At 43.8% G+C, this 11,612-nt stretch overlaps 1 protein-coding gene across 1 annotated transcript in view; it reads right to left on the bottom strand.

Annotated features, from left to right (window-relative positions):
• bgnb (biglycan b) overlaps positions 1 to 11,612 on the bottom strand; it is a 68,697-nt gene that overhangs the window by 2,884 nt on the left and 54,201 nt on the right. The window contains exons 5-7 of the mRNA XM_063207975.1: positions 4,802 to 4,912; positions 4,238 to 4,331; positions 172 to 310 (exon numbers count right to left, since the gene is read on the bottom strand). Of these exons, the coding sequence (XP_063064045.1) occupies positions 172 to 310; positions 4,238 to 4,331; positions 4,802 to 4,912 (344 nt within the window). The remainder of the gene's footprint in view (positions 1 to 171; positions 311 to 4,237; positions 4,332 to 4,801; positions 4,913 to 11,612) is intronic.

Below are 11,612 nucleotides of genomic sequence, written 5' to 3'. Positions count from 1 at the left end.
TTCTAAATAAACATATTCTATATAAATATAGTCTTCTATATATATATATAAGATTTTTTTTTAAGTTTATTTATTTAACAAAGGGACAGCATATATTGCTAGCATTAAGAAAAAAAATAAACAAGATTGTAGTCATGAGGCTAGTTTCCATCTTTTGTCCCTAAAACTGACCTGCAGGTACTTCATGTCAGGCAGCCCCTTGGGCACCCGCGTCAGGATGTTGTTGTCCAGGTGCAGCTCCCGCAGGCGTGGCAAGAAGGACAGGCTGCCGTTCTCAACCATGCGGATTTTGTTGTAGCCCAGGCCCAATCTGGCAACCGCAAGCAAGTGGGGGAAGACAAACAACAAAACAAAACCGACAACATAGACGGAGAGAGAGCGAGAGAGAGAGAGTGAGAGAGAGAGGGGGGGGGTGTGAGAGAGAGACAGAGAGAGAGAGGGTGTGTGTGTGTGTGTGTGTGTGTGTGAGAGAGAGAGAGAGAGAGAGAGAGAGAGAGAGACAGAGAGAGAGAGGGAGAGAGAGGGAGAGAGAGAGAGAACAAAGGGGAGAGGGGGGAGAGAGCATAGATTAGGGTCATGTACCCATGGCAGTGGAGAAACACAATAGGGGCGAGCAGCACAATAGGGGCTACAGGGCTTGACATTAACGTTTGCGCTTGCCAGGCGGCCACTGTGGCTAGTGGTTTTCTCGAGTCATTAGCCATCCAGCTATTCTACTAGTCCCATTTTTTTTTTCATCCTGACACTGTACATCTAACCTCAGAAGATGAGGTGCTTAAAGAAAGTAGATGAGTGCATGGGTTTGTACATGGAAATAAAACAAACAAATAGAAACTGAGCTTTTTCTTAAACTTAAATACAAAGAATTGATACACAAGGGGCAAAGTGTAATAATAAGTGTAATAATATACACCATTTTTACGTCATACCATTGAATAAGCTACCTGCCAAATTGGCCAGTGACACTGAAATTGTTACCAGCCACAGCCAAGTTTTACCAGCATTTGGGCGGTTGGCAGGTGAAAGTGAATGTGAAAGCCCATTGGGAAACTCCAACTCCCACTGTCATTGTGAAACAGCACTCCACAGCACACAAGTGAACACTGCACACTGCACACAACGAAATTGCATTTATGCCTCACCCGTGCAAGGGGGCAGCCCTCAGTGGCGCCCCATGGGGAGCAGTGCGGTGGGACAGTACCATGCTCAGGGTACCTCAGTCATGGAGGAGGATGGGGGAGAGCACTGGTTGATTACTCCCCCCACCAACCTGGCGGGTCGGGAGTCGAACCGGCAACCTCTGGGATGCAAGTCTGATCCCTAACCGCTTACCCATGACTGCCAGAGTCAAGCCTTGAGGGGCTAGTGTTTTTCTAAACTGGGGTCGGGACCCCTTTTGGGGTCGCCTGGAATTCAAATTGGGTCGACTGCAATGTCTGAAAGTGTGTGAAAAAAGCATATTGATAAACATTACTACTTTGTAATTACAAGTAGTATAACATATGTAATCATTCAATATTCTCTTTGAAATACCATTTATAGTCTTAGACTGTCTAATATCTATAATAGGTTTAATACTCTAGAACTTATGTAGCTCAGTCATGTTTTCATTGTTGTTGTGAAAAAAATTTGTATGGGGTCCTCGGAAATTTGGGATGTCAGAATGGGGTGGGGTCCCATACCAACAAAGGTTGGGGAGCAAATGGGCTAGCTCCAAAGCAGCGCGGGCAGAGATTCTTTAAGTATATAGAGATATGCCAATGTAATAGGTTGCTATCGGCACCTAACATGACCAGGTTCCGGTCTGCCTAAAGGAGCGTGTCATAATACTCCTAGCATTGAATAGAACAGTCCTTAGGTCTGCCTAGGTCTGCCTAAAGGGGGATTTCCCCCCCATGCCCCTTGCAATAATAGAACCCGGAAACAATGGGCCAATGGAATCTCTCTCTCTCTACTCTCTCTGGCGCGGGGGCCTCAGCAGCAGACTGCCCACTGGCTAGCTAACTGGAACATCAGGAGATAAACAGAGGTGGAATGCCTGACGCTGTGTTGTGTGTGCATGTGTATGTGTTTGCATGTGTTTGTCTGGGTATGTTTGTGTGTGTGTGTGTGTGTGTGTGTGTGTGTGTGTGTGTGTGTGTGTGTGTGTGTGTGTGTGTGTGTGTGTGTGTGTGTGTGTGTGTGTGTGCGTGCGTGTGTGTGTGTTGCATGTGTGTGTGTGCGTGTGTGTGTGTGTCTGTGTGCATGTGTGTGTGTGCGTGTGTGTGTTTGCATGTGTGTGTGTAGTCGTAGTGTGGGCTGTCTGAATGGCTTCATACCAGCACAACAATAATGCCTCAGGCCAAGGAGGTCTGGGCCTCAGGAGTTGTGACCCTACATCACCCTTTCATACATGCTTGGACAGTGGCGCCCATTGGCCCATTGTTTCCGGGTTCTATTATTGCAAGGGGGAGGATCCAACTTTAGGCAGACCTAGGCAGACCGGAATGTGGAGGAGTATTATGAGATGCCCCTTTAGGCAGACCGGAACCTGGTCATGTTAGGTGCCCATAGCAACCTATTACATTGGCATATCTCTATATACTTAAAGAATCTCTGGTGACATTTTGGGGGGCAGATACTGATGAGGGGGTTGGGGACATGTGGATCTTCCGGCCGCCTCACAAGGTTAAAAACGAGAGGCTATATACATTATGTTGGAGCGTTATTGTCACATGCTTTTGATCGTGAAGCATGTACAGTAGATTATCATGTAAACATGGACCAGAGTACATTGTGACAAGAAAAACGTTCAAAAAAGACCTTTCAAAAACGGATTTTTTTTGTGTAGTGGGGCAAAGGGGGCAGTGGTTTAGTACCTATCTGTGCACACCTACAGGATGTGCTTGGACCATAAGGAATGGTAAATGGACTGCATTTATATAGCACCTTTCCACTCCTTCGACCACTCAACGCGCTTTACATTGCCTCACATTCACCCATTCACACCCACATTCACACACCGGTGGCTACCACCCTGCTACCAGGAGCAACTTGGGGTTAAGTATCTTGCTCAAGAACACAATGATGGAGTCAGGTTGAGCGGGGCTCGAACCTGCAACCTTTCTACCACCTGAGCTACCACCTCCAGGACTGCAGTTTCACTAAGGCCACTAGTATGTGATGGGTTTAATTGAGCTCCTCTCATTTGTTTTACATTTTTTGGAGTATTTTTGGGGGGGCTTTAAATTGTTATCTATTGTTATTTTCTCAGACAGGATAGTGAAGGAGAGACAGGAAGTGAGTTGGGAGAGAGAGACAGGGAAGGGCCGGCAAAGGACCGGGTCCGGGAATCTAACCCGGGTAGGCCGCAGAGCAGACGAGTGCCCTACCATATTAGCCACGGTAGGGCCGGGCTCCTCTTATTTGAACATTTCCCAGCTGTTTTAGATGAAGATATTGGCATTAGTAATATACATTAATATACGTAATACCATGCCATTACATGGCGACTAGACAGCTATTTATCTCAAATGTTTATTGCATTGCAAGGGATATTTATTCTAAGGTGGGACCGTTCAGTTGAAAATGTTGTCATTGTTTCAAATGCCTGTTTGTTTGTGGGGAATTTACGAGAGCCGCTGTTGGGAATACTTAGGCAAATTGAAAAGTGGTGAAGGACAAATCCACTGAGTTACATGCTATTTTTACTCATTGTCTGGAAACTACGAAGGCTACTCTGTGTCACCATCAGCACTGTATATTTATGGACAGTAGATGGCAGTGTTGCCAATACAATGGGTAAATGTGGTAGGCCTATGTATACCGGTACCTATCACTGGGTATGGATTTGTCAGTACACATGGAAAAGACATAATAAAACTAACATGCCCGTACAAGTTTCGTAAAGGGACTAGTTTTATAGTATGGGCACTCATACACATTTCATGTCCAATGTTTATATACTGAATTGCTGTGTAGCCCCATAGTTCCATCAGTGGCACGCTGTAATAGTCATAGAAAAATTACACTACCATAGTATTAATATGACATAACACAGGGCTTATGGTAATGCACTACGACTTATTTATTTGAGTTGTATTGCATATTGGGGCAGAGATGGGCCCTGAAAATGTGTGAACATTTCAAAAGGGCTCCACGTTTGAAAAGGTTGGGAACCCCTGGTATAGTCCATATATTAATCATTTTATTAAGTTTTATATCTTGTCCGTATGGGAGAAATGACTGGGTGTCTCACCTGATCAGGTTCTTGTAGCGACTCAGCTCTCCCATCTCAATGGCCTGGATCTGGTTGTGGTCCAAGTGCAGCTCGTGGAGGCTGTCGGGCAGGTCTGAGGAACAGGAAGAGGGATGAACATTCGGGCTCTAATGATATTGCATTGAACCGAATCGTGAGTTGAGTGTATCGTCAGAGAGAGTAGAGAGAGAAAGATTCCATTGGCCCATTGTTTTCAGGTTCTACAGTTGCAAGGGGAAGGGGGGGGGGGATCCCCCTTTAGGCAGACCTAAGGACTGTTCTATTCATTCTAGGAGTATTATGACACGCCCCTTTCGGCAGACCGGAACCTGGTCACGTTAGGTGCCCATAGCAACCTATTACATTGGCATATCTCTATATATTTAAAGAATCTCTTGTATCGTTACAGCCCTAATGAACATTCATATATAGATGCAGTAGCCATAGAGGATGGCATCACTGTCAGGCATTATAAGTGCTGCTTATAAGTCATAAGCAAGTCATTTCATATAGCTGTGCTGAACTGTTTTCTAGACGTGTGAGAGAGGAGTGAAAGCGAGTTACCTTTGGGGATTCCAGTGAGCTTGGCATCAGAGATGCGCAGGTAGTTAAGTTTCAGTCCCCTGAAGGCCCCGGGTGCAAATCCGCTATTCTGGAGCGGGTTCTCACCCATCTCTATAAAGACACACACACACACACACACACACACACACACACACACACACACACACACACACACACACACACACACACACACACACACACACACACACACACACACACACACACACACACACACACACACACACACACACACAGACCAGAGGGTCAAATCCACTGTTCTGGATAGGGTTCTCACCCATCTCTGTAAAGACACACACACACAGACCAGAAAGTCAGCCAGCCATTTAGATAGTTAGTTCGGCATTGCCTCACATATTATTATGCTAGTCGATATACTTAAAGGGACACTGTGCAGGAAATGGTCAAAAAAGGTACTGCAACTATGCTGCTCATTGAAACTGGGCTGCCTATTGCCAAATTTGATCTTTACATGAAAGTTTACTAAGTAATAAACAAATATTTTCTAGTATGGTCCAAGTACAGTCATTTTTGCAGCTAAAAATGGCTATTTTTGGACATTCAAAATGTCGGACCATGGAGAAGTTCCCCCTTTTCATGTATGAAAAGTGCAATTTTTCCAGTCATAATGAATACTTAGAATTTGATGCTGGTGGTAAGTATTCATGAAAAAGGTAACATTAGTGAATGGGCAGCATGAATTTTGGAAATAAACAACAAAAAATCTCACACAGTGTCCCTTTATGTTCAGAATTGTATAAAGCAGAAGTAGAAGTAGGCTACTGCTGCTAACGTTATCACAACATTAGTAGTGTGATGTTACTTAGCTGCAACTACCGTATGTAATACCATACTACTAGTAAATACCTGAGCGTGCCTGATGACGCACTGAGGCGAAACACGTTGTTTGCTCTAAAGAACGAGCATAAAGTCAAGAAAGTGTGCGGTAGACTTCTTTCTTTTGAGGTATTGAACACTCCTGCGTATACAAGCACTTAGGAGCTGTGCATGGAGCTTTGAACTGTCAGCCTGATCTCCAAAAATTCCGTGCTCCTGGACACGGATGTTAAGGACACGAAATCCGTGTCCAGGAGCACGGATTTTGCCAAAATTCCGTGCTCCTGGACACGGAATTGTTTTCCGTACTCCTGGACACAGAATTGTTTTCCGTGATGGACACACGGAAGTGATTTCTATAGGCTCTTACCACAGCACTGTGTAACTCTATCATTAGAAAATATATACCAAATGCTAATCCTAAACAAAATAATGCTATAGCAATTTAAGTTGTGCCCTGACCAAAACATTCCCTAACCTTAACCTGTCATTAAAGACATATTTTTGAGAAATACATTTTCCAGTTGGTTGCTAGGCTATCAAATTCATATAATGAATGAAAGAAAACTAGCTGTGCCCAGACCAAAATAATCCCTTACCCTAACCTGTCCGTAGGAAATGTTTGGTTTTTTTTTAGAAAAAACATTTAAAATTAGAAAAATCCTGAGAAAACAGAAGACTGTGGAAACATAGAGCTGTGGGAGTAGCCTATAGAGAGAACACTTGTCTGTGTCCATCACGGAAAACAATTCCGTGTGCAGGAGCAAGGAATTTTGGGAGATCATGTTGGAACTGTTGACTATACTACTACTGTTGTAATGACATCCAAGATTACTTCTACTTTAGACAACTCTGCTTTAGTTATAGGAAATTCAACTAAACTCTGTTTTATAACCTTGTTAAATGAGAATCTTCAGTCACATACATGTTGGGTTGCAACCTCTGTCTGACAGAGAACCTTGACATTTCAATCGTTCAATCAACACCTTTGCTAGTAAGCAATGGTGTCCTTTATTGAGTGTCACAGGAAAATATGTTTTTTTCTCCCGGGACAGACCATTACAAACCGGGACAACCGGTGGCAACATGCATTTTGGAAGAGAAACCAACAGACACCAGGGCGTCTTTGCAAGGTGTTAGTCATGGGATGCATTCTTGTATGAAGATGAAAAGAGTCCGCACACTCTTTTCCGATGCAAGGCTTGGAACAAGTGCTGCAGACAGGTTTGGCATGGAGTGCACTACATAAAGTACATGCCATTTTATGCCAGACAGACAGACAGACAGACAGGCAAACAAGACAAACATAGTCCCTGTCTGCACTTCCCGTATGTGAGCATCCCTGTTTGTTTAGACAAGGCCCAGCCGGCCGCCTACTACTTAGAGTTGAGGAGCAAACACAGCTGCTGCCCACGGTGATGCAGCATCTTGGCGGCAGAGGACAGCAACACACACATACGGCGCGCACACGCACACACACACACACACACACACACACACACACACACACACACACACACACACACACACACACACACACACACACACACACACACACAGGGGCGTAGCACCAAATTTGGGGCCCTAGGAACAACTTCTTTCATGGGCCCCCCTACTCACACCCCCCCACACCCACCCCCCGCCGCGCGAACGCGCGACTAATATTGTCATCCTCCTTGCCTTCCTCAGAAAACCCCTCTAGGCCTATGCTTTCCTCCCCTTCACTTGAATCATCCTCATTTTCAATCATATGATAGCCTATCACAGACATAATGTCCTTATTTTTCACATCACCAGTTGTGGAAAGTCTGCTATCATATTCATAGAGATGACTTTTAATCACTTCATCACTATGGTGTGAGGGGGAGGAGAGAGACTGGTAAATCTCTCTTCACAATGCATTTAGCCTAATATTTCGTGCACTAAGGAGACATGAGACATTGATATAGAACTGAACTTTCTTCAATATGCATCACTGAACAGAAACACACGCGCTCGCGCACACATTCATTCACTTGCACTGGCCCGCTGCACGCACCCGCACGTCATTTGTCCGTTAGTTGTTTTTTGGGAGAGCAAGGAATAGAGAATCAGCTGTGATTTACTGGCAGAAGCTTACTATGGAATGTCGCTTAAAATAGGCTGGAACAAAAGTATCGCTGTTTAGATTTGATGCCGTTATTCTCAACCTTTTAAAGTCAGGGCACCCCGAACCTAGTCACATCATTATTTATTAGGCTACTGCATAGGCTATAGTTTCAGATTTAAATTGGCCAGTAACTATTTCACAGTAGCCTACCTTAAATAGGGTAATTGTCATGAGCACTCAATGCAGACTACCTGCTCAGCACGGAGGTAGGTAGGCTACTCTGCCTATCTTTTGTATTGCGCTTTGCGCAGATTAGAATGGCGTCAGCAGCATTCAAAACGCAGACTGGTGCCCCGTCAAAATCTCGTCATTAATTTACCACACTTCAGCTACAACGGACGTTGTCAGATGGCCAGGGAAAGTAACCAGAGATTTCCTATTGAGAGTGTTGAGACCGCAAAATGAAAGCAGAATGACGGTTCAGGACTGACAGCTCGCACCGCCACCTTGACATTGGCAACTGATGAACGTGACGTTGATTAATATCGTTACGAGGACATAATCAATCTGCAAATGTGATGCACCCGATTGAGAAACTGCTTTTCCTCAACATTAGGATATTAGGCTAGCGAAAATAGGCTCACCTTCTCTCAAGTTCGAACAATTTGTATCTGCTGTGACAGGGGGCATCTTCACGTTTGTGACATTTTCTTGATTCATTTTACAAATTAGCTTTGCTATTTGGATATTTGAACCAACATCGACCCTATGTTGGTTTTGTGACTTGTTATGAATATATCAAAGACAAATATGGGTTCAATAGACTATCACAATTATAGCCAAAAAATGTTAGGCCTATATTTTTTTTAATCTGACTCCGGCTATCACAGTAGGCCACACGGAATGGGAATGAGATAACCAGTTAGCCTACTGTAGGCGGTAATTTTGACATTTGGGCTCACCTTTCTTGCAAGAAATCAGCAGCAGTTGCTTCATCTGGTTTCCCCTGTCTCTCTTGCCTTTCTATTCTTTTTGTGAAAGCCTGGTGTTTTAGACATCTTTCATTGCTAACCGGCTGCTGCGTTTAATGCCTATAATGAAGTGAGTGAGTGTGTTGATTACGCATATTGTGCAATCAAAAGTCCGCGAGAGGGCGGACTAAACCAACGCGTACTGATTATGGGGGTGTTTGATATATATTGTAGCCTATTTGCAGGCTAGGATATCCAATTTAACAGATGTATTTCCAGAGAACATTTGAATTACATAAATTACCAACATGTATTGACATTATTGTAAAAATAATGTTTAAAAAAGCAAAATAAGAAGAACATTTTCCATAGGGGCCCCCCGTGGGCCCCCCAGGTGGGCTGAGCCCTGAGAATGAGTCGGGGTTTTCCCCCCCTGATCCACGCCGCTGCACACACACACACACACACACACACACACACACAACATTCATAATTGTGGGGCCCTGGGTTCTACTGTGGTGTACTTGTAGGTGTAGCTACTGTACTGTGGGGTTTTCAGAAGACAGCATTCATAATTCTTAATGTACGGCTCTGGGTTCTCATGTGGTGTACTGCCCTACAAAAATGTAGCATGCTACGCGGATCCATTGACTTTCACTAGCTTAGCGACATATTCCTTCTTTTAACTTGTCTTAACCCTATCCAGACTGGGGGGGGGGCTAAAAGTGCCCGCACCAACTTTGATGTCGTATAATCCCTTAACGACTTAAGCTATGACTACGAAACTTTGTGACTTTTCCTAACATTTAGTTTGCTACAGTTAGGTACCGAAAGATAAGGGTTATCATTTTTCCTGTTGCCATGGCAACGGTTTTCTGACAGGTATGTCTGACCAAAAATCACTTAGCCATATCTATGACGCCACACATTTTCATATTTTTTTTGTTATTTCCATTAGCATCAGACAACTTCGTGAGCATTTAAGTGGTGTGAAGCATAAAATCATTAAAATTTAAGTGCATTACCTAAATTTGTTGGAAAATCCATTATGGCGAGATTTTGGACATAATAACATAATGATGTCATAATGACGTCATAATAATAGATAATTACACAAAAATTATGTCATTCATAGATGTCCATATGTAAATCATCTCGCCCAAGTTTCGTAGTCATACTGTATTCCGTTCATGAGTTATGAGAGGGGGGGGGGGGGGGGGGGGGGGGTCAAAAGAGCCCCCCCCCCAGGCCCAGGAATGCCAAAAAAGCCCAGTCTGAATAGGGTTAAAGCAAGACAAGGGTTTACATGAAAAATAAGACACTTTACCACCTTTATAAACCCTGGCCAATGATTTTAACTGTATTAAGCCCCAAAATAGTGGCATACCCCTTTAATGCACAGGCTAGATATGGCTGCTGACTACGGTCCCCACCTGCTATAAGGGGCCCCGAGTTGGCCAAAGTGGGGAAAGCTCAATGTAATTGGAGAAATGTAACAAGATGTGGTGTTGATAACTTTGTGCTTCCTGTTTCCTGCCGTGTCAGGTGGAGTTTTAAAGGGACACTGTGTGAGATTTTTAGTTGTTTATTTCCAAAAATCATGCTGCCCATTCACTAATGTTACCTTTTTCATGAATACTCACCACCACCATCAAAAATCTTCTCCATGGTCCGCCATTTTGAATTTCCAAAAATAGCCATTTTTAGCTGCTAAAATTACTGTACTTGGACCATACTAGAAAATATCTGTTTATTACTTAGTAAACTTTCATGTAAAGATCAAATTTGGCAATAGGCAGCCCAGTTTCAATGAGCAGCATAGTTGCAGTACCTTTTTTGACCATTTCCTGCATAGTGTCCCTTTAATTTACAGCATGAATTGGTTTTCCTACCAGGACAATATGTCACTGATTCTTCCATTCCCTATAATATTCCTCTTGGGTTGGTATTAGTACACCGTCCATGTCATTTTGTTATGGAATTTGCCTTCGGTGGGGGGGCCTACAACAATCTGTTGCCTAGGGGCCCTGAGCCTTATTAATCCGGCCCTGATCACACACTGAGACTTTTGTTTTGATTTGGCCGACAGACAAAATGTCCCAGCGTCCCAGACATGTGGGCAGGAGGAGGGACAAATGAATTAGGTACTGTACTGTACGGAAGAAAACTGTGTGTAGGTGCCCCTGTCTGCTCCGTCTAAAACAACAACGTGTAGAAATAAATTTGTTCACTCTTTGGGCAGTCAGTCCCACACAAAGAGGTGACCTTTGGACTGCATGTGCAGCAAAAACAAGACAAAAGTGGGCTGCTAAAACATGGAATGGAAAAAAGTAAAGTTTTATTTTAAAATGAGTTTTATGAATAACTTTTTTATGAAAATCCTAAACCAGACCTGGATGAGTCGACAAGACAGAGTGACTCCACTTCACTTGTTTATTTTCAGTGCCATGACTCTGCACTTCTTGGAGGCACTGGGACTGGCACAGAGATCTCAAACACAGGCAGGCAGGGGGTGCATTCCAATATGCAACCTTGCGTCCTCCACTTGTGTCGGTGCCCTCACGTTTTGCTGATGCCCCGCCTCCGTGGAGAAAACAATTAAGCCTAACCATAACAATTTAATGGGGGACTATTCTTCATTCACCATCCAGTTTGCAAATGAGAAAATGAGAAAATGACTTTATAACTGAGCTTTTGCGAGATATTGAAATATAATGCTGTTGTCAGTGATGCCATCACGACGTATTACTTCCTGGTACGAGGCCACAAGCACAAGTGGAGGACGCAAGGTCGCATATTGGAACACACACAGGGAGGCTGGCCCGGCGTGATCACTTTAACCACATCTCAACCAAAGGCGCCATAATTGTCCCCTGCCATGAAGAGCTGTAATACA

Source organism: Engraulis encrasicolus, chromosome 10 (genome assembly GCF_034702125.1).
Source record: "Engraulis encrasicolus isolate BLACKSEA-1 chromosome 10, IST_EnEncr_1.0, whole genome shotgun sequence".
Lineage (NCBI taxonomy): Eukaryota > Metazoa > Chordata > Actinopteri > Clupeiformes > Engraulidae > Engraulis > Engraulis encrasicolus.
Note: the sequence above shows the minus strand (reverse complement) of the source record. Positions and strands in the feature narration are given on the sequence as shown.